Genomic DNA, 24,383 nt, shown 5'->3' with positions numbered 1-24,383 from the left:
ATGAAAAATATATCATACATGTGTCACCAAATGTTTCAAATGACCGGAATAATTTCCTTAAATATGTTAGCACGGGAAATAGTTTATAAATTATACTTAAACAAATGGGGGATTAAATATCTGCAAACCCGTGGAATTTTACATTCAGCTCACAGAACATTTTAAAATATGTTAAGGTTTACTAAATATATTTACAGCCATAAATTCCAGTGCAGTATTTAAAAAAAAAATCACAGTCGAGGACACGATTAACATGCGCTCGGATCTGTACAAAGCGCCACATTTAACCCTAGATATACGTCTCAAAAATTGATCTAATGTTGTTCCTGAAAGTTGTACTACAAAGCTTCACCTTGTGTCGGAATTCCCATACACCTCATATACGCTTCTCGGTCGGGAGTAACTATTTTCTATATTATAATTAGTTTCCAAGTTTAAATTTAAAAACATTATGCGCTGCGGTTCTGTCTTGATTTACTTGCTTTGGGAGAAATTGAAATCCTTTGGGTTTTCTCAGTCTATGATTTCGTAATATTAAAATGTAACATTTCCTTTCGTTTTCTAGAAAGTATTCCGTCTCCAGGAATTACTGTCACATAGAACAGACAGGCTATGGACTAATATTCATAGGGCTTCGTTCCTTGGGCTAATTGCACTACTTTCAAAAACATAGTGAAAGACCCTAAACTGCAAAGAAGCTCTTAGAGTCATAACGGCACAGAAATAGGCCATTCGGCCCATCCAGTCCATGCCTGCTCTCTGCAGAGCAATCCAATCAGTCCCATTCCCCTGCTCTATTCCCTGTAGCCCTGCAAGTTTCTTTCCCTCAAGTGCCCATCCAATTTCCTTTTGAAATCATTGATCGTCTCCATTTCCACCACCCTTATCCACAGCGAGTGTCTCCAAACTAACTGAACCATAGGGCTTCCCTTTAAACATTTCATTTGTATTGACAAACTTTTTAGCATATAAATTATGACATTATAAACCTGTATGTTACAGGTTGCAACTTGATGCTATACTCAACCACAGCAACATCATCAGCCTCAAAGATAAGACTCCTTTGTAAATTTGGTGGCTTTTTGGAGCAGGGAGGGGACTATGTTAAAGCCAGCTTGTGTTAAGTCTATGACACCTACAGGACAAATAATGTAGGAGCAACTTCTTAGATTGCTTTGTTTTGCATGAGGAAGAGTGTGAGTCTGATAGGGTGGTGCACTGAAATTAACATGCAGGCCCCATTTTCTCCTATTTGCTAAAGATCGTTCAAATACGTCCAAGGCTTTGAGTCATAGCTTTTGTGTGACAGAGAACAGTTATGAAATAAATCTTTGCAGTGTCTAAGGATTTATTGGTTGGTAATGTTCCAATGTAAAAACCTTCCACATAGTCATAAAAATCAAACAAAGATTTATAAACCTTTATTTAAATCGGTGTCTGCTACTCGGATAAATGGGCAACCGGTGTTCTAGTAAAAATTAAGCTGAAGTGAAACACCTTGGGCTGAATTTTACCAGCAACTCAACGTCAGGGGTTGTGGCGGGGGAGGGCGGTAAAATACTTGTGGGAGCAGTCCGCCACGACCTCCGATGCCAAGAACGCCCCCCTGAATTTTACCGGCAGTGGCGCGGCCTCGGTTAGGCCCCCCCCCCAGCGCCCCACCAAGCGGTGGGGCCTTCATTTAAATATGAAAATCAATGAAAAAACAAGCAAATCAACTTACCACGTCCCAGCGGTCATTCCATGCCGATATTACGGCCACTAGCCGCAATTGGTGCACCTTGAGTTCCGAAGCATGACGCTGGTGGGGAAGGGGGAGGAGTGAAATTTTCAGGGTGGTGGGGACAAGCGAGGAAAACCCTTTTGATTGGTGGGGGGGGGGGGGGGGGGGATGGTGGGAAGGGGTCAAAGTTTAAAGTTGATGAAGGTCGGGGGGGGCGGAATGGTCAGGATCTGCACAAAAGTTTTTGAGGGAGGAATGTTCAATTAATCAATTGATTCTTCCTTGGGAGTGTGGGGGAGGCGAGTAAAAATGTTACTACATATGCAAATTAAATTTTCAACATTCTATCACGTTAAAAATGTAAATACTCCTAAAGGGCTTGACGCCTTTTAAAAATGGTGCCAGCGCGGTGGTGCCGGATGCCGTTGCTGGGGACGGAGCGGCTGCCCCCGATACGTCAAAGAGAAAGATATATCTCTTTGATAAATGGGAAATCCTAATACATTATTTGGATGTGTGGATATCCTTTTAATTCACTTGAAGAGAAACTTGAGCAGATATAATAATGCAAAATAAAATCAGTGTATTCAATTCGGAAAAATAGACCCACGTACACGTAAACAAAAGCAAAATACTACAGATGCTGGAAATTCTAAATAACAACAAGAAATGCTGGAAATACTCAGCAGGTCTGGCAGCATCTGTGCAGAGAGAAGCAGAGTTAACGTTTCAGGTCAGTGACCCTTCATCAGAACTGGCAGATCTTAGAAATGTAAAAGGTTTTAAGCGAGTAAAGTTGGGGGTGGGGCAAGAGATAACAAAAGAGAAGGTGTTGATAGGACAGAGGGTCACAGAGAATAACTGACCAGAAGGTCTTGGAACAAAGGAAAACTGTATGTTAATGGTGTGCTGAAAGACAAAGCATTAGTACAGAGAGGGTGTGAATAGACTGTAAAGCACAAATTTCATTGAGATGGGGGCATAAGGGGATAAAACTGAGTCCTTTGCTGAGTACAGAACGTATTTTGGATTGATGAGAAATCCATGTATATGTAATTAAAATATGTGAGAAATATGTGTATGCTTAGAATTCAGAGCTATTGGAAATCCATATACATGAATTTCATATATATATATTCATATATATATCTACATATATATAGGAAATTTATATATGTATATATAACACATACATTAAAAATCATGAAAAGTTAATTAAGGATACAATTTTGGCATTGATGCAGAACAGTTTCAGGTGTACATCAATGTGAATGAGGCAATATAACTTGGGAATACAAACAGAAAATGCTGGAAATACTTAGGTCAAGCAGCATCTGTAGAGAGGAGAAACAGAAGTAACATTTCAGGTGATGACCTTTCCTCAGAACTAGAAAACATTAGAGATGTAATAGTTTTTAAGCAAGTACAGAGGCAGAGGAAAGGCGAGGAGCAGATTTTGTCTTTTATTTCTGATTTTCAGCAACTGCAGTATTTTGTTTCAATATGAGCTGTCTCGGTGATTTGACTCTCCAGTGTATTGTAACAAGAATTGTGAGGTATCTCTAGCAGGTTGCCTTCCAGTCACTCTGTTTGAGGTTCACATGGTTCCTCCATCAGTGCAAACTGGAAGTTAGATCAAAAAATGAGCCCAATGTCAGCACCCATTTTCCTGATGTCAATTATCCTTCCAATTTCATTAGAATATGTCTGACAGTAAATGGATGTAAATGAGCAGCAATCAGTATAAACAGTTGGTGCCTAAGGAAATCACACCATATATTTAAGTACAAAAATTTTAAGTTTCGAATGCTTTAGCTATCATTTATGCACAACAGGCTCAACATGTTTAGGAGCCGATTATGGGGGAGGCTTTGAAATTTTTAATGTACCTTACAATTACGCCATATAAATGCATTAAAGGAAATAGAAAACACAGAGCAGGTTTCGGTGGGATCATTTCTTTTTGAAACGCCCAAAAAAATTGCAACAAAACATTAGAAGAATGACTTTCTTTCCCGCTGCACCTGAAAATATGGTCCTAATTCGATGAGACCTTCAAACAAGCTCAAATGGAGGATACTGGCATTTTAGATTTGACGGCATGGCCACTTTTGTTACTCATAGGGCCTTCAGATGCCACACTTGCGTATTATACTTCGAAATTTCATTGGCTGTGAAGTGCTTTGCAGTGTCCTAAGGATGTGAAAGGCACTACATAAATGAAAGTTCCTTCTTACCTGCCTAGTTTGCTCTCCATTGTGCTTCATTCCTGTTGAAGAAGGTGTGAAAATCCTATTAAATAACACTGCACGTGCTGCTCATGAACTGTACTGAAGAAGTTAGTAACAATGGCCAGGATTTTACTAAGCTCCCGACGTTCGGCTCAACGGCGGGGGTGTGGGTTGGGGGGTTGGTTGGTGGGATGCCAGAAGATCATTCTGGCAGTGGCCCGCCAAGGAACCCGATGCTGGGAGTGCCAGGCCTGATCTCGCCGGCGGTGGCGAGGCTCCGTGGCGGCCCCCTCCACTGCTGGGCAACAGGACCCTGCTTAACATATTTAAATTAATTATATGAATAAATTTGCATCCAATCCACACCAATTTTACCTTTGAGCCACGATCTTCTGAGCGCGGGCGAGCACTCACACGCCTTCACTTTCTTGTCCAGGGAAAGCAGGCATCATCGTGGTGGGGAAGGGGGGAGCTTATGATTTTTAGTGCAGTGGGGTGGGAGGGAATGGGGTCAAATTTACATTACTAGTGTAGGGGATGGTGGGATGCACTTTGATCAGTTTGGGGGGTGGGGTTGAAGGTCAAGTGTTGAAGTTAGGTATTTTGGGGGGCAAGAGGGCAAATATTGAATTTAAATGTTATTGGGGGGCAAGGGGCGATAGGTTACAATGCAGTCGATTGGGAGGATATTCCTTTAAAAATTTAAATGAGCCAGCAGGGCTGGCTGCCCTTTAAAAATGGCACCAGGCAGCTGAGGCCATGGTTGACATTGGCGAGCCCACCCCCTCCATGTGATTGATGGGGGGAGGGTGCAGCCTGACCGGCTCATTATCCTGGGCTTCCACGAAAAATATTGTGGACGCATGGCAACGTGAGGCCCGGAAGAAAACCCAGCCCAATGTTATAGAATTCCCTATCAGCCCACCTCCATGAGTTTTAACGTTAACTTGGGTTAAATCATCTCATTGTCAAACTTAGATATTACAGGAATTCTGTTATCAGACCATCAAAAGTTGCGCGACAGAGAATCTCATAAAAGGTTCTGTAGAATCTTTCAATAGAAATATGGTTGGAGACAGTCACAAAAAATGGATCCAAAGAATGAAATGTCCAAGGATCAGAAGCAAAATAATTATTTGACAGGGAATTATCCAGACATCTGAATAACACAAAAGGCATATTCAAGCTTAAAGATGGATAGGAGTAGCTGTTATATCATCTCTTTCTGTTGCTATTTTCAGTTGCTCTAAAATGCGTATGTCTATGCTTCATATTCAGACTTTAAAAAAATCATACTGGCACATAGCAAAGCCTATTTCCTTCACTGTGCCCATCTCAGTTTTTAATACAACTCATTGGGCTTATGACATTCTAGTGTGAGTGGAAACAGTCATTTGTAAACAAGCCAAAAATTTCTTGTACAAAAGCTATTTTTAAGTACAAAATTGGGTAATCACAGTCTGAAATATGTCTGTAATCATAATTTTAAAATGCTTGACTGTGATTGTGAAAAACTAGCAAAAGAAGCCTATTCATCCTTTTAATGAGTTCCTGTCACCTTGATGAAAAAAGCACAGTGGGACAAATCAAAGCAATATCAAAGAGTCACTTCAAAATAATTTAGTGGAAATTTTAATTTAATATTATATTTACAGTGAAAGTATTGGAAACTCCCTGGAAAAATTGCTGTAATTAAAGCAAATTGAATAATTTGGGTTTTTTTTTTCATTTTTATAATTTTTCAAATTCTTTCCTGCTCATTATCAGTTGTATTCCATTGTGTTTCATTTTCTGTTGAATGCCTAAAATATTAAACAGGAAAATGAAAAAAAAAATGGGAATTAAGAACTTTTGGTAACAAACATATAGGACATATGAATGTCTATGTTTATTTGTTATCATGCTTTATACGTTACTGAAACTTTTCAGTGGCCTGTGTTCCTGCTGTAGCAAGTGCAATGGCAGGAAAAGTATATTAAGCATTGCTCAACCTTACACAGTTAAATTATAGAGGCTGATAGACAGTAACTTGCTGATTTCTTCTTGGAGCAACTCTTTCCATGCATAGAAATTCCTCCATGAAATTCCTCTTGATTCCAGTAGAGGAATTGGTCCAATGATGTACAATGATTTGTGGGGCACTATGAGAGCTCCTTTCGCTAAAATGGAAGTGATAATGGGAATCCTCCACCATTAGCCTATCTATTTAAGGTATTTGTATATTTAGCTTTTCTGTAGTTTGGATTGTGGAACAGTAAATTCCGTGTATATTTACACAGTTAAAATAATCTCCTGCTCTGAACAATAAGCATTTTAGTGATTCTACAAATTTGGCATCAAGATAAGAATACATTTTTAACAATGTGAAGGTGCAGAGCCAGCACTTGGACATCATGCTCCTACCATCTCAACTACAGAAGCAGTAAATGTAAAATTATCTTTAGATGGCCTTAGTAGATGTATTCATGGTACAATACAGCTCTTCTATAAACCAGTGCTGAATTCAGTCACTATCAGCATCAGTTTTAGCACAAAACCCTATCATAATGGGGACATTAGCAATCTGCATGATGCTTATTTTTCCAATGAAAAGTTTCAATTCTTTTAAATCTCTTTAAATGCCAGAAAGATCTTTTATGCTTTTCCCTTTTACCACTGCAGCATATCAATTTCCTTTTGAAGGTAAGGTTCCCAAAATTCTACACATTATTCCAAATGTAACATTACTAATGAGCTTTACAGGGGTCAAATGAATCTGTTCCAACTTATAATCTAATGCCCTTGACATACTTGATTAACCCTTATAATAATAACTTCACATTGATTGGATGTTTTCAATGAATGGTAAACAATCTCCCCAAATGGGTTTCCTTTGTCCGTTTGTTAAGGGATGTCTATACAACTAATTCAGGTGGTTAGCTGTTACCATCTCTGGCCAGTGGGCATCAGATAAAATTGTTGTTTGATCTCATTGATCTTGCTATTCTGATTTAATTTGATATTTTAGTTAATTTTCTTTCTTATAGAAAAACAGTGGGAGTTGGACAACTCAACCTGTAATATTTTAGTGCTGTTGCCTCTTTAAGGTAAGGCTCTTGAGTCTGTTCCTGTGGAGCTATGTTCATATGGTCCTCAACCCAAGCTGGCCTAACACAAAATAGAAACCACACAACCAAGTGTTCACTTTTATTCCCTGCCAGGACATTTCCTAGGTGTTACCATCTTCAGAAAACAAGCATCACCAATGGAAGACCCTATATTAAACTTCTTTATCAGTACTGCTGGTACTGGGAGTGGGATATATTATACGGACCCATTCCCTGTTTCCACACTTGTGCCAATGAGGTGTCCATGTTGCATCTTTATATTTAGTTCCAGAGGCTGCAACCCTCCTTCACTACTTGAAGGGGTGACTTTTATATTATTAGTGTAGCTTTTCCTAACCCTGTTTCTTTCCCACATTCGGTGGACAGGGCAAGTAGTTCAGGGGCTTTGTTCCTAGTCCTAGCCAACACTGATATCCACAGATCCAGGATGCTCAGGATTACTAGCCAAGAATTTTCTGACTCCTTCCCAAGTTTCAAATTATAGTTCGTGCCCAGGTGACCCTTGGGTACCAACACTTAGGCTGGGACTCTCCTGGAAGGTGGTAAGTCCCGACATCAGGACCATATGTGGGTCCCAAGCTCGCGCAGGCGGGCAGTAGGACCGCAGCAGCAACCTTCCCGGTGGCAGCCTTTTAATTGGCCGCCACCAGGCCCAAAGTCCAATTAAGGATGGTGGGCTGGCTGTCCACTCTACCAGCCCAATCAGAGGACCGGCAACTCTGCAGCCTTAGCAGCGCCACCGAGAGAGGTGCCCACTGCTGAGGCTGCAAGGTGAACGAGACGGCACCTTCATTTTGAGGTGCGCTTGCAGGGGAGTTAGAGAATTGTCATCTCTGCCAGGGCCAGATAGGCAGGCCCCAGCAACTGGAGGGCTAACCCTTCCAGCGGCAGCGACAGGGCTGCAGCGGCGGTCTTTGCTGCCGGGGCCAACGAGCCTCAGGATGCAATGTCCCACCCAGGAAGCTGCTGGGAAGCCACCTCCATGCAACTGGTAGCCTCCCTATGTGGCGGGGGTGCCGGGGGGGGGGGGGGGGGTGCCACTTTGCCCACCACTCTGCCACTGGCAGAATGCCAGCAGCCTGGGAAGATGGCCCATAATTGGGCTTTTCATTGGCTAAATTGGCTGCCCCCCTCCAGTCAGCAGCTGAGCTGCTTCTGTTCCACTGCTGGTAAAATGTCTTGCAGCAGCACTGCATCGGGGAGCCCTCCCGACATGGCTCCCTGGCATTTTACCGGCCCCTGCTTCCTAGCCTGCCACCCGGAGGCCAGTAGAATCTCACCCTTTGTGTCTCCTTGATGCCTGGATCCTACTCATTGGATGCCTTCTGTGACCAATGGGCAATGCATTCAATTTTTGTTTTAATTTGACCCCAGTTTTAATATTTTGATTTGATACTGTTATTTTTGTTCATTTTGTTTTCTAATTCCTGGTAGTTTTAGCACTGTTGCCTTTTAAGGGGAGGCACTTGAAGTATCCTGGTAGAGCTGGGCTTTGCCTAATCCCACAGTCAAACCATTACATGTAAAATAGGGACCATACAACAAATATTTCACCATCATCTTCCACTGACATTTCTCAGCAGGAAGTATTAGCATCTTATGAGGTTTCGGGTCCCTAGATGTAGGCTTTCTTTCTAGAACTGCTGGGAAACTTCAGTTTGTGTTCTCCTAATTGCTCATTTTGCTGCCTTGAGGAGCCTGTGCTTCATCCATATGTGCGAAACCTGTGATCTTTTTTCATTATTTCAATATAAACCATTTACTTGGTGACTCGGGGAATAGATCATGGTAAAGTCTGTCATCCAGAGGGCCAGGATGCACAATATCACTCAACAGCATTCAACAACATTTAAAATATTAATTTGTGCCCAAGTAAATCTGGAGTACACATACTGAACATTGGTAAGAGAACCAGAGGCAACATGAGGAAACTTTATTTTACTCAGCAAGTTGTTGTGATCTGGAATGCACCGCCTGAAAGGGTGGTGGAAGCAGACACAACAACAACTTTCAAAAGGGAATTGGATAAAGACTTGAAGGGGAAACATTTGCAAGGCTTGGGGGAAAGAGCAAGGAACTAATGGAACAGCTCTTTCAAAGAGCCAGCACAGGCATGATGGGCTGAATGGCTTTCTGTGCTGTATGATTCTACTATGCTCCCTGACCGTTGTATAACACATGGCATGCTCTGCGACGTTTCCCCTGATCTTACCATTTAATTTAATTTTGGGTGTTTTGCTATTTGTATTTATTTTGTTTAAAATATCAGTCTGTATAGCCAACCCATCCATGACCTTTATATTGATGTTTCCCTGATGATGATGTAATGTCGGTGCAAGTTCAACAGACCACTGGCGCACTGCAAACTACAACACGTACAACCAGTGTTAGATTAATATCTAAGTGTTTTTTTCTTAATTGTGTTTGGGAATCAGGAAGAAATCTTAGAGTTTTATCTTGAAAACTCAAAGATTCCCCTACAGTTATTCAACTCACTCAAGAGAAGTTAGGGAAAGTACATTCCAATGCAAATTGCTCATGATCTAAATTTAGGTGCAGGTTCAATGGGTTTGAATAGCCTTTACTTGCTTCATAATTTCTTATATTTTTATACCAGTATCATAATGGAGATGGTGGTACTTCTGCCCTTATTGGTTTACTATGGGATGTTTTTATGTGACGAGGGGAGGTTTAGCAAAGCCAAGAACAACTGTAAAAGCAGAACGCAAGACAGAAAGGGAACATTATGGCCTGGATTTTACATTGCCGCCGTCGTTTTCTATGGCAGTCCGTGCTCCTCGCAGAGCCACCGTGATATTAAACGCAGCATCTCATTTAAATGGCCAGACCGCCCCCCCTCCCCCATCAATGACATGGAGGGGACGGGCGATCCGGCCCAGCAACAGCATCAGGCACCTCTGCACAGGCGCCAACACCATTTTTAAAGGGCTTCGAGCCTCATCATTACATTTTAAAGTTTTAAAGCGATAGTCCATTAAAATTTATTTTAAATAAATACATGTTTCAAGCCCCTCTTCCCCCCCCCTCCACAATTAGCATACACTCATTCCTTTCCCTCTGCGCCCCATAAATACTTATCTTGTGTACCTGACCTTTCCCCCCCACAAAAGATCACAAACTTTTAACTTCAACCCCTTCCCACCATCCCCTCCACCAATCAGATTAGACTGACACCGCTCCCCCTCCCGCACTGAAATACTTAACTTCTCCCCCGTCCCCACCAGTGCTTGGATCTCCGAACGGCGATCCGAAGATGCGGGAGCGCCGGCTGCCGTCACCAATATGGCATCAGAATGGACAGCAGGAGCGGGTAAGGATTTAATTCATTAATTTATCTAAATTTAAATATTTAAATTTTGGTCCCATTGCCGAGTGGCGTGGGGGCCACCACGAGGCCTCGCCACTGCCGAGAGTATCGGGCCAGGGCTTCCCAGTGTCGAGGCCCTTGGCAGATCTCTCTGTAGGCATTGGGCTGAATTTTACACCATCCTAGAGGGTCGGATGGTGGTGTGGGAATGGTGCAAAATTGAGCGGGAGGCTCTGGGAGGCCTACCCGCCCCGCTCCCCCCTCCAGTCAACTTTACAGTGGTGGGGGCGGGGGGGGGGTGGGAAATGGCCCGCCCGCCCAAGGCCAATCAAGGCACTTAGGTGGCCACTTAAGGGCCCTCGCCTGCTTCCATGGGTATTTTACTCGTGGCAAGTAAGCGTGCTGGGGATGTGAAAGGCCGCCCAGCGATAGTTGCCAGCCTTTCCGCGTGCTGGTGGAGGGGGGGCCATGGCAGTTGAGCACAGGGTGCCCGATTGAGGGCTACCCCCGCCTCCCAACCCACCCCCAGGACCCAAGACACCCTCTTCCCCCAAACGACCACTCCAGCCTCACCAGGGAAGGACCGATCTCCCTGGTGAGGCATGCCCAACTTACCTCGTCTCCTGGCTCCATCTGGTCGGCTGGGCTGCAGTCCCAGCAGTGGCCACCGCTCCAGGTGGTGCTGCTGGGACTAAGAGCTGCTAGCCCGCTGATTAGCTGGCAGCTCAATGAGACGGGACTTCCTCCCTCAAGCGGGTGGAAGTTCCGCCTCAGGACAATTAAAACCTGGGGACCCTTAAAATGCAGGACAGATCCCGTGGCTAGGCGGAAGTGGGTTCGCCACTGACTTTTATGTCGGTGGCAAATTCCCGTCCGCCTAAGGTAAAATCCAGCCCATTCTCCGCGCACCCCCCCCCCCACACCCTGATGTACCAACTACATCCAATGCATTTGTATTTAAATTAGTAGACAGAGCTCAGATATTCCTTGTGCATAATATCAACCCCAAACATTTTGTAAACATAATTGCTTTAACATTCAGATGAACCACTAACTTGCAAGTGCTGAGCGAATTTTTTACACGCTACTTCAGCTTGCGCTACTGTTCAAAGTAAATTCATTAGAAGTTAACAAATTGAAAACCATATCAGATCCAAGATTTCAGTATTATTTTGCAGCTATGTTCCTACTAAGAACTTGTTTTCAATATTATTACCCATTGAGACATTTCAGTGACTAAAAAGAATAATGTCTTGAAAAATATGCAGCCTCCAGACTGAGTTAATGGTCTATTTCCTGCGTCATTTGTAGACTTGTTGCAAACTACAGAAAATTACAACATCCCTAATATTAATTCTTATCTTTTTTGTTTACTGTTTTTCAGCAGGAGGCTACAGTTATGCCACAGATATAAGGCTGGAATTATTTTTTTTATTTAGAGATACAGCGCTGAAACAGGCCCTTCAGCCCACTGAATCTGTGCTAACCAACAACTACCCATTTATACTAACCCTACAGTAATCCATATTCCCTACCACCTACCTACACTAGGGGCAATTTACAATGGCCAATTTACCTATCACCTGCAAGTCTTTGGCAGTGGGAGGAAACCGGAGCACCCGGCAAAAACCCACACGGTCACAGGGAGAACTTGCAAACTTCGCACAGGCAGTACCCAGAATCGAACCCGGGTCCCTGGAGCTGTGAGGCTGCAGTGCTAACCACTGCGCCACTGTGCCGCCCTTATTGGCAATGGGCAATATTAACCAACAAATATTTAGCATGCTTGTATGGCATTCCTGAGTCTATTATTTTAATGGAGCTGTCAATCTGGTTGTTGTAAATGGGTTAATGCTTCTGCTGATAGCAGGGAGAGGCATGTTATTTGAACACTTTTAGTGTTTGGCTGTTTACGTGAGCAATGATCATTTCTAACCTATGTTATCAGATTAGCATTTGTTGAGTACTCCCCTCAGTGAGGCAGGCACAAAATATACTTCTAGGATACAGTGCTGCGTGTCATACTGAGGAGGGCTGAGCTCCGCCCCCTCTGGCAGCTGCTTATTTTAATGTAATGAGAGCACAGGCAGGAGCATCTGTGTTCTCCCATCAGTAAAAGTCCCAAGTCCAACCATTACTTTCACCTTAATACATATCTAAAGCCACTTTATGTCTATTTAAAAGTGACAGTATAACTTGTGAGTTGGTTTACTGCTTAATTTACTTAAAAATTATATCCAGTTACCTGTTCAAATATTTAAATTAGCTTGGGACATGTGCCGTACATATTGTTGTAAATTTATGATGGTTTGTCAATAATGCTTACTTGTAAATGACCATGAGTTTGGCGAGTATGCTCTCTTGTGGACAGGACTAGCCATTGCAGCCTGCTCTGTAGCAGATCACCGTGCATTTTGTAACATATTGTAGCGTTCAATTTGTATTTTACTCTAACTTATTATGCATTCTGTATAGAATGTTCTATTCTGGATCAGTGAGGGTGCACAGTAAACAATACTGTAGATGAGAGTGGTATCTGCAGTGGATTCATACTACATGTTGTGCTGCAGATCAGTATGTGTGCAATTTTCTGTGTTGTAAATCAGAATATGTTTTGCAGCGTGCTGTTTAGAATGGCAATATGGCCTTATTTTTCTCTCAGGGCTTCATTTAACACAGATGTTCCTTGGGTTTGACCCTCTGCACCAACATTTGGAGTGCGTGTTTCTTTTTCACCACATGAGTATCTGAGTCTTTCCTCATTCATCTCTCCTTAGGGAAAGATTAGAAGAGAGAGGAAGCTTCCCTTGCCAAGGGACAGCCTAAATAAACCCATAGTCCTGCAGGTCAGCATATTAGGCCTCATGAAACACGTAAATCAGGCATGAATCAAACAGCTAAGCTCTCATGCAATTCTAAGAGACGGCATTTCATCTTTTAGACCAATCATAGAACTACTATCACCGATCTGCTGAAGTTTATTGATGTAAATAACACAAAAATATTATTTCAGAGTTCCAACATTGTGTCATAATATTATTCCTGAGTCCTCACTTCAAACTGGTGAACCGTACACCCAAAGTTAATTAGTCTGGGCATGGAGTTGCTGGAAAAATAAATAAAATTACTTGGAAATCACAGACCACTGATTTGTAGTATCTGTGTAGTTGAGGAAGTAGTGGCTATAAATGTTTTCTGCTACCTCTAATGGTCGAAATTAGTCTGAATTGTGATTACTTAAATAGCACATTTAATCAAACATAACAGCGACCTTCATGCAATATTGAATAAACACCAGAAATAATTCATCGGCCAAAATATGTCTGCAAGAACTAGGAAAAATAAACAGAAACTGCTCCAAGTTCCAAACAATCTGAGCAATATTTGAATGATCTTCATTCATTTAATTATGAAGTCAGGCAGAGGAATTATTTTTTATGACATGAAGATTATTGCTTCAAATGACTGTAAATGTTTAACCTAGGGTTATTTTCTTGAGTTCTGATTTGAAAAGTTATATTCGACAAGTCACTGATGTTGGTTCTTGATAAGATTACTGATGACTTCAGTGTTCAGGTTTATTCATTCTGTGGGTTCAGAAGCTTCCATTAAACCCAAGTCTTGATAAAGCTTTAAAACAATCAGGAACCAGGGGGCATAGACTTAGATTAATAGGTAGAAGGTTTTGTGGGGTTTGAGGGGAGATATTTTCACCCAGAGGCTGGTGGGGATCTGGAACTCACTGCCTAAAAGGGTGGTAGAGGCAGAAACGCTCATAATATTTAAAAAGTCCTTGGATATGCACTTGAAGTGCCGCAACCTGCAAGGCTACGGACCAAGAACCAGAAAGAGGGATTAGGGTGGATGGCTGCTTGTCAGGCAGGGACACAATGGGCCGAATGGCCTCATTCCCTGCTGTATTTCTATGATTCTATGCAAAGTTGTATAAGGAAAGGCCAGTCAATCTATTGAGGCCAATCCTTCCTTAAACTCTCCACAATATATTTTATTCCAACCGATCGAGTCCCTTCGGGATAGGTTTTGCAAGTGGTTCCCTGACCCCCAAAGGCAAATCAGGTGATTTCTATGTTTCTAACCAGACGTACACGCGTACCAACATAAAGCACCAGAGTAACAGATATACACACCAATGATCAGATGAACACTTGCCATTGGAATGCCAGGGAACACTAAGCCCTTCCTCTATTGATAGTGTAACCCATATTCTTAACTGTCACTTGATTGCTAGAGATTCACTGCCATAACCACAGACTGACATGGATCCAGATGCAGAGCCTCTAGATCACTAGACTGCCAGGCATTATATACTTCCCCAGTCTCTCACAGGCTGGTTTTTCCCTGGGTTCTATTTCAAGTGATGTTTGGAGTTTTTTGTTTGAACTACGAAAAACTTTAAATATTGTTTATTTACCAGGGAGGAGGAGCTTAGGCTACATGGAGAGGCTACAGAAACTGGGATTGTTCTGCTTACCACAGAGACGGTTAAGGGGACAATTTAATAGAGTTGTTCAAAATTATGGGGGTTTTTGATAGAGTAAGAAGAAACTGTTTCTACTGGCAGGTGGTTCAGTAACCAGAGGACACAGGCAAAAGAACCTGAGGGGAAATATGGAGAATTTCTTTTGTGCTGCTATTACACAGAGTTATGATGATCTGGAATGCACTGCCAGAAAGGACGGTGGAACAGATTCAGTAATAACTTTCAAACGTGAATTGGGATAAATACTCAAAAAGGAAAAAAATTACAGGGCTATGGTGAAGAAGTGGGACTAATTGGATAGCCTTCAAAGAGCCAGCACAAGCATGAGGGACTGAATGACCTCCTTCTGTGTTGTATGATGAATATGATGCTGGATCCAGGCAAATTTCATACACAGAAAGCAACTGTTCAAAGGTGATTAATGTAGGATGCAGATTAGATAATTATAGTCTAAGGTTTCACCCGATTTGCCTTTGGGGGTCAGAGAAGCACTTGCAAAACCTATCCCGAAGGGATTAAATAGGTTGGAATAAAATATATTGTGGAGAGTTTAAGGAAGGATTGGCCTCAGTAGATTGACTGGCCTTTCCTTATACAACTTTGCATTCTCATTTCTTATTCATTAGTTGAGAGAAGCACTGGTATTGATGCTCCTAATCCATAATATAAATGCGTCAAGTCACAGTGAGGCACTGTCCCAATTTTTCCTCTCCCACCATAGAGGACAGGCCTGGATTCTACTCATTGTCTCCTTCTAAGATCAGGAGATTGAGGCAAACTCATGCCCTTACAACACCAATATTTGCACCTACATAGCACCTCTGACATAGTAAAACTTCCCAAGCTGCTTCGCAGGACGTTATCAAACAAAATTTGTCTTCGAGCCACATGATTAAATATTAGGATAGGTGACCATAAACTTGGTGAAAGGGGTGGTTCTGGGATGCATCGAAGGAGAGAGAGGTAGAGAGGCGTAGGGCATGAATTCCAGAGGTTAGGGCCTAGGCAGTTGAAGACAGATATGCAAGTGGCCAGAATTGGAGGAGTGCAGAGATCTCAGAGGGTTGTAGGACTGGAGCAGGTTATAGAGATAACGAGGGCCACTAGTTGAGTTCTGTCATGCTTTTCCAAGTGGATAAATTAGATCAGAGAATATTCCAGTAGACAACACAGAAATAAAAAAAAATTGTAAATTTTTTTGCATAACTAAATATGCCTTAGAAAACAATTATTTATCTCTATGTAATTGTGGTAGCAAATGGTGACTATTTTTGGAATAGATATATAAAGAGAATTGTAGAAAAGAGGCAGGCCAGCCAAAAACAAAATGTAAAAGGATCTTTAAATCAAATCAAGACACCTTCTTCACAGCTGAAGAGGTTGAATATCAGAAACTTGAGTCAGTTTTATTTATCATTTATAAAAGAACACATTAGGACTCAAATTTTCATTCTTTTATTAAACAGCATAAAATACATACTTGGAAAATATATTCAGCAAGTCCTTTATAATATGAAGTTGCAGTGTTGTTATAGTGGCCTTTTATGCTCGCCTCCCCTCCCCCTCCCAGAGACCACCCATAAGAAATCATTGAAAATATGCAGCCAACTGCTTTGAACAGATGTTCCAATTAAACATAATCTGAAACTAATGGAGGTGCCATCTGTCAAGCAGGACACGATGCATTTAAAAAATGTAGTTATGGGCCGTGCTAGATCCTACTCAAGCTATTCCACTTTTTAATTTTTATGAAGCTGTCTCACTGCACTACGCTTGCAAACTGCACCTACAGAACAATAAATTTGTTCAGCTGTTACAAGCAGGGTGTATGCATGTCTCAGTCCTATGTACTGGAATGCAGATCCCTGGAAGTTTTCTGAAATACGAACATAAATCTAAATTTTAAGTCGAACTGACCTAGGAATAGAATTAATGCTGAACATGAATTTCTGGTACACAGTAAAATGTTTATTTACAAAGCATTTTTGAGCTCAACACTGCTTTCATTTCAAACTGCCAATGTCTCAGCGAGACACCATCAGTGAAATTACTAGAGGAACTTAAAACACTTGGCATCTCTTACATGTGTTCACCCCGAAAGTCTAACGCTACTTTACTCAACACACACACACACAATTGGCAGGTTGGGTGTGTTGAAAAGAATAGATTCCTGAGTATTTGCTGATTTGGAAAGAACATACGCACAAGGTTTGGCTAGAAGGAAAACTGAATAAGGAAAAACTGAAATGAAATCAGCAATTCTGGAAATGCACAGCAGCTTGATCAGCATCTCTGAAGTGAAACAGTTACAACTTCATCAGCTGTAGCCCTGCACCAGAACTCTGGGTTCTGATGACAGCTTACACCCAAAGCATTAAGTGATCTTTCTCTCATGCTGTTCTACCTGCTGTGTTCCTGCATCATCTTTTTGTTTTTCTACCCTTTCTTGTGGACAGTGTGCAGAAGCCTATAATAAGCCTCATACATGTGTTAATTTGGATGGTGTGCCCATATCTGTAATGTATCCAGATTATCTGTTGTGTGTAAGGTATGAACATCAAGTGAAGTTAGCAGTGGACCTCGGTACGATGCTCCCCCATAATCACCAACCAACAGCTTGTTTATGGTCACACATGAAGAGGTAGAGTAGGTGGCCAGGACCCAAGGAACCATAACCCCCTCCATGACTCAGTGCCTTTGGGAAATTTATGTGAAAGCATTAACAACAGCGCTACTAAAGGAAATGAATACCTGGCTGTTAGCTTGAGCAATATCTATTAGCCTTTGATGAATTCCTATGGTATTTTCCCCTCTTGCTTCCAATTATCAATTTCCCACCTGGAGCAGAGACTACATGGGTAAACATACTTACTCCTAACAGAAACTGTGATTGCGTGAAGTCATAAGTTAAACATCAAAACTCCCTGCCATAGGAGAAGCAAGGGTTAAATTTACAGGAAAAAAAATCCGATGATTATGCCAGTTACAAATTGTTCACTACTACTACAACAACGTCTTTACCACAATAAAAACATCCCAAGACATTTCACAGGAACAGTGTAAAGCAAAATTTGACACTGAGCCACATTAGCAAACATTAGGGCAGATAACCAAAATCTTGGCCAAAGAGATAGATTTTGAGTGTCTTAAAAGGAGGAAAGTGAGATAGGGAGGCGGAGAGGTTTACAGAAGGAATTCCAGAGCTTAGGGCCTGAGCAGCTGATGGTGCGGCCACCAGTGGTGAAGCAATTAAAATAGGGCATGCTCAAGAGGCCAGAATTAGAGGAGCACAGACATCTTTGAGCATTGTGGGTGGAGGAGATTACAGAGATAGGGAGGGGTGAATCCATGGAGGGAATTAAAAACAAGGTTGAGAATTTAAAAATGAAGCTGTTGCTTAACCAGGAATCAATGTAGGTCAGTGAGTACAGGGATGATGGCTGGATGGAACTTGGTGTCAGCTTGGACTTGGGCAGCAAGGTTTTAGATGACCTCAAGTTTACAGAGGCTAGAACATGGAAGAAGGTGGAATTTTCAAGTCTAGAGGTAACAAAGGCATGGATGAGGTTTTCAGATGAGCTGAGGGAGGGACAGAGTCGGGCAGTGTTACAGAGATGAAAGCAAGCAATCTTAATGAGAGCATGGATAGGTGTTTGGAAGCTCATCGCGGGCTCAAATATGACACCAAGATTGCAAACAGTTTGGTTCAGCCTCAGACAGTTGTCAGGGAGACGGATGGAGACGGTGGCTAGGGAACAATGATTGTGGTGGAGACCGAAGAATACAAAAAATAACAAGAATGTACCAACAACAGAAATGTAAAGTTTATCAGAGCACAGTACAGAAGAAATGTAACCACACTTAGAAGTAACTTGCACTTGTCTATGCACAGATCAATTTAAAACATTAAAATATACGCCCCCCCCCCCCACCCCACCCCACACACACCCACCCACATCCTGGTAAAGCCTCAAATAAATAGCTATTATTGCACAACTGTCTCATATTGAGAATACTAGGTTAGAGGTCAGGCATAAAATACTTGAAAAATCCATGGGCCCAATGCCAAATCCATTTGTTGCTCCCTGCAACGCCCATAGTGCCAGGATTCAATATGTGCTTCTTGTTAATACTTATACTTTCAAATTTTAGAAACCATGTTAAAATGAAGCACCAACACACTGTGCCATAGAGCACCAGGTTGCGGACTCAATTGTGATTCCCCCCAGGATGAGCTCCAAGGGCTGGCTGACCGTCATATGGTAGCAGTAAGTGGAGACCATATGCTTTCCAACAAGAAGGAAGGGCAAATCAGTGACAATCACTTTGGGGCTACTCATTCACACCTCATACACTGTAACCTGGGGAAATGCCTGAAAGCTGTACGATACTCAGCTGAGTTATGCTGCACAGCAAAGTCACTTAACAAGAAAAGGGCTTTGGAAAGAAAATACAGTAATGAATCAAAATGCATTTTCCAGCACCCAAAGCTGTCAATATTTGGCTGGCACTGAAAATGATGGTCTTTGGGAATCTGAAATAAATTAGAGGTTATATCTCCCTAAAGATAAAAATTAATAATCGTAAATAAGACTCTAGCACCTTCATCGAAGTCTTGTTTAATCCCCTTTAATCCCTTTGTTAGGCCTCCCTGTGACAGACTGCTGCCTTAATCAATGGGCACAGTAAAGTAAAAACACTAAATTGCAGCCCATTGCTAGGCCTCTGCTAATGTTGCTCACAACTGGGCAGCCAGGAAGTGCGCAACAGGAGTGCCTCAGGGTGATCCATCCTTCCAATTTTTTCTCCCTTCCCGTCAGGAAATACTTGCCCTCCTCTCTGCTATTTTCCAGGTGATTCAAAGCACAACCTGTCAATGTGTCAATGTACTGCCGGCTCTGAAGGAATATCTTGCAATCATCAAGGTATGAAAACAATTGATGTAAAGGAGCAGGACGCTCGCCTTCTGACACTTCTGGGATATTGCCTTCAATGCATGGTTAACGTTCTGACACCAGGTTTCAAATTCAAAGAATTGTTCACTTTAAACCGCATGGATCGGTTGGAGCAGCAACTGGATGCACTTAGGAGCATGCAGGTGGCAGAAAGCATCATAGGCAGGAGTTTTAGAGAAGTGGTTACACCCAAGGTGCAGGCAGATAGATGGGTGACCGCTAGAAGGGGCAGGCAGTCAGTGCAGTAATCCCCTGTGGCTATCCCCCTCTCGAACAAGTATACCGTTTTGGATACTGTTGGGTGAGATGGCCTATCAGGGGGAAACAGCAGCAGCCAGAGCAGTGGCACCACAGCTGGCACTGTTGTTCAGCAGGGAGGGATAAAGCGCAGAAGAGCAATAGTTATCGGGGACTCTATAGTCAGGGGCACAGATAGGCGCTTCTGTGGACGTGAAAGAGACTCCAGAATGTTATGTTGCCTCCCTGGTGCCAGGGTCAAGGATGTCTCTGAACGGACAGGGGGCATTCTGAAGGGGGAGGGTGAACAGCCAGAGGTTGTGGTACACATCGGTACCAACGACATAGGCAGGAAGAGTGACGAGGTCCTGCAGGGGGAGTTTAGGGAGTTAGGTAGAAAGTTAAAAGACAGGACCTCTCGGGTTGTAATCTCGGGATTACTCCTTGTGCCACGTGCCAGTGAGGCTAGAAATAGGAAGATAGTGCAGCTAAACACGTGGCTGAACAGCTGGTGTAGAAGGGGGGGGGGTTTCAGATATCTGGACCATTGGGATCTCTTCAGGGACAGATGGGACCTGTACAAGAAGGACGGGTTGCATCTAAACTGGAGAGGCACAAATATCCTGGCTGCGAGGTTTGCTAGCATCACTCGGGAGGGTTTAGAATTAGTGTGGCGGGGGGTGGGAACCAGAGCAGTAGGACAGCAAGTGAAATAAATGAGGGGGAACTAGTAAATAAGGCCCGTAAGACTAAGAGGAAGAGCAGGCAGGGAGATGTTGAGGAGCACAGTGGGACTGGTGGCCTGAAGTGCATTTGTTTCAATGTGAGAAGTATAACAGGTAAGGCAGATGAACTTAGAGCTGGGATTAGTACTTGGAACTATGATGTTGTTGCTATTACAGAGACTTGGTTGAGGGAAGGACAGGATTGGCAGCGAAATATTCCAGGATTTAGAAGCTTCAGGCAGGATAGAGGGGGATGTAAAAGGGGTGGGGGAGTTGCATTACTGGTTAAGGAGAATATCACAGCTGTACTGTGGGAGGACACCTCGGAGGGGTCATGCAGCGAGGCAATATGGGTGGAGCTCAGGAATAGGAAGGGTGCAGTCACGATGTTGGGGGTTTTCTACAGACCTCCCAACAGCCAGCGGGAGGTAGAGGAGCAGATATGTAGACAGATTTTGGAAAGATGTAAAGGTAACAGGGTTGTGGTGGTAGGTGATTTTAACTTCCCCTATATTGACTGGGACTCACTTAGTGCTAGGGGCTTGGATGGGGCAGAATTTGTAAGGAGCATCCAGGAGGGCTTCTTGAAACAATATGTAGATAGTCCAACTAGGGATGGGGCCATTCTGGACCTGGTATTGGGGAATGAGCCCGGCCAGGTGGTCGAAGTTTCAGTAGGGGAGCATTTCGGGAACAGTGACCATAATTCCATAAGTTTTAAGGTACTTGTGGATAAGGATAAGAGTAGTCCTCGGGTGAAGGTACTAAATTGGGGGAAGGCTAATTATAACAATATTAGGCAGGAACTGAAGAATTTAGATTGGGGGTGGCTGTTTGAGGGTAAATCAACATCTGACATGTGGGAGTCTTTCAAACGTCAGTTGATTAGAATCCAGGACCGGCATGTTCCTGTGAGGAAGAAGGATAAGTTTGGCGAGGTTCGGGAAACTTGGATAACGCGGGATATTGTGAGCCAAGTCAAAAAGAAAAAGGAAGCATTCGTAAGGGCTGGAAGGCTAGGAACAGACGAATCCCTTGAGGAATATAAAGACAGTAGGAAAGAACTTAAGCAAGGAGTCAGGAGGGCTAAAAGGGGTCATGAAAAGTCATGGGCAAACAGGATTAAGGAAAATCCCAAGGCTTTTTATATGTATATAAAGAGCAAGAGGGTAACTAGGGAAAGGGTTGGCCCACTCAAGGACAGAGAAGGGAATCTATGTGTGGAGCCAGAGGAAATGAGTGAGGTACTAAATGAGTACTTTGCATCAGTATTCACCAAAGAGAAGGACTTGGTGGATGATGAGCCTAGGGAAGGGAGTGCAGATAGTCTCAGTCATCTCATTATCAAAAAGGAGGAGGTGTTGGGTGTCTTGCAAAGTATTAAGGTGGATAAGTCCCCAGGGCCTGATGGGATCTACCCTAGAATACTGAGGGAGGCAAGGGAAGAAATTGCTGGGGCCTTGACAGAAATCTTTGCATCCTCATTGGCTACAGGTGAGGTCCCAGAGGACTGGAGAATAGCCAATGTTGTTCCTTTGTTTAAGAAGGGTAGCAAGGATAATCCAGGAAATTATAGGCCGGTGAGCCTTATGTCAGTGGTAGGGAAATTATTAGAGAGGATTCTTCGGGACAGGATTTACTCCCATTTGGAAACAAATTAACTTATTAGCGAGCGGCAGCATGGTTTTGTGAAGGGGAGGTCGTGTCTCACTAATTTGATTGAGTTTTTTGAGGAAGTGGCAAAGATGATGAAGGAAGGGCAGTGGATGTTATCTATGTGGACTTCAATAAAGCCTTTGACAAGGTCCCTCATGGCAGACTGGTACAAAAGGTGAAGTCACACGGGATCAGAGGTGAGCTAGCAAGATGGATACAGAACTGGCTCTGTCATAGAAGACAGAGGGTATCAGTGGATGGGTGTTTTTCTGAATGGAGGGATGAGACTAGTGGTGTTCCGCAGGGATCAGTGCTGGGACCTTTGCTGTTTGTAGTATATATAAATGATTTGGAGGAAAATGTAGCTGGTCTGATTAGTAAGTTTGCGGACGACACAAAGGTTGGTGGAGTTGCGGATAGCGATGAGGATTGTCAGAGGATACAGCAGGATATAGATCGGTTGGAGACTTGGGTGGAGAAATGGCAGATGGAGTTTAATCCGGACAAATGTGAGGTAATGCATTTTGGAAGGTCTAATGCAGAACCCTTAGGAGTATTGACAGGCAGAGAGATCCGGGCGTACAGGTCCACAGGTCACTGAAAGTGGGAACGCAGGTGGATAAGTTAGTCAAGAAGGCATACGGCATGCTTGCCTTCATCAGGTCGGGGCATAGAGTATAAAAATTGGCAAGTCATGCTGCAGCTGTACAGAACTTTAGTTAGGCCACACTTAGAATATTGCGTACAATTCTGGTCGCCACACTACCAGAAGGATGTGGAGGCTTTGGAGAGGGTACAGAAGAGGTTTACCAGGATTTTGCCTGGTCTGGAGGGCATTAGCTATGAGGAGAGGTTGGATAAACTCGGATTGTTTTCACTGGAACGACGGAGGTGGAGGGGCGACATGATAGAGGTTTACAAAGTTATGAGCGGCATGGACAGAGTGGATAGACAGAAGCTTTTTCCCAGGGTGGAAGAGTCAGTTACTAGGGGACATAGGTTTAAGGTGAGAGGGGCAAAGTTTAGAGGGGATGTGCGAGGCAAGTTCTTTACACAGAGGGTGGTGAGTGCCTGGAACTTCCTGCCGGGGGAGGTGGTGGAAGCAGGTACAATAGCGACGTTTAAGAGGCATCTTGACAAATACATGAATAGGATGGGAATAGAGGGATACGGTCCCCGGAAGTGCAGAAGGTTTTAGTTTAGGCAGGAATCACGATCGGTGCAGGCTTGGAGGGCCAAATGGCCTGTTCCTGTGCTGTACTGTTCTTTGTTCTTAGTATTATCACATTTGAGTCTGTTAAAAAAAATATCGAGAGCACTGTAGTCTAAATTAACAAACCATCAACTCGTTTGTAACGACCCACTGATGTTCCTCTTCTGCTGGTACTCAGACAGCAGCATCTCACTTCTGAGACTCTAGAAAATAAGTACAGCTAAGATGTGAAATGTAACTTTTGGTGAAAGAATTCAGCATTTATTAGGGGTTAATGTTCTCAGTTCCAACCTCTCCTGTGCAACAAGCAACATTACAGACTAGGAACTGGGAGGGTTAAAATCTCTGAACATTAATAATCCTATGCAAACTTTTAATATATCTTTAAGGTTTTTAAACCAAATTTTCCCCTTTCTCTCCCAAAGATACCAGTTCATGTTAGTTCAATGGGCACCAGCTGGAGCCTGGCACCTCACTCAATGACCCATTCACCATGCATGAGCAGAGACAGGGGATAGCAGTGGACTACTTCTTTACAAAAGGCACCCCAATCAAGCTTGATCTTGTTCTCACCCAACCTCCATGCACTGCACTTTAAAGCATGGCTCACTAGCTAGTGACCTGCGGCAAGAACCCTATTTGATTCTTCCCTTCTCTAGCCCAGGAGCATTGAGATCAATTTCAACAATCCCACTGCTGCGCCAAAT

The 24,383-nt window shown here is 43.0% G+C and overlaps 1 protein-coding gene and 1 long non-coding RNA gene across 3 annotated transcripts in view; both read right to left on the bottom strand.

The window, feature by feature from the left end:
• The window catches only part of LOC137378245 (uncharacterized), a 99,751-nt gene extending 97,896 nt beyond the window's left edge, over nt 1-1,855 (bottom strand). For both annotated transcript variants that reach the window (XR_010976584.1, XR_010976583.1), the window contains exon 1: nt 1,724-1,855. This is a non-coding gene — a long non-coding RNA (uncharacterized lncRNA). The remainder of the gene's footprint in view (nt 1-1,723) is intronic.
• Nucleotides 1,856-22,377: 20,522 nt separating this feature from the next.
• Nucleotides 22,378-24,383, bottom strand: part of slc2a10 (solute carrier family 2 member 10) — a 67,463-nt gene continuing 65,457 nt past the window's right edge. Inside the window, exon 8 of the mRNA XM_068048572.1 lies at nt 22,378-23,879. Within this exon, the coding sequence (XP_067904673.1) occupies nt 23,789-23,879 (91 nt within the window). The 3' untranslated portion in view covers nt 22,378-23,788. The remainder of the gene's footprint in view (nt 23,880-24,383) is intronic.

This window comes from Heterodontus francisci, chromosome 16 (assembly GCF_036365525.1).
Source record: "Heterodontus francisci isolate sHetFra1 chromosome 16, sHetFra1.hap1, whole genome shotgun sequence".
Lineage (NCBI taxonomy): Eukaryota > Metazoa > Chordata > Chondrichthyes > Heterodontiformes > Heterodontidae > Heterodontus > Heterodontus francisci.
The sequence above is the reverse complement of the archived record's forward strand: the minus strand, read 5'-3'. Positions and strand labels throughout refer to the sequence as shown.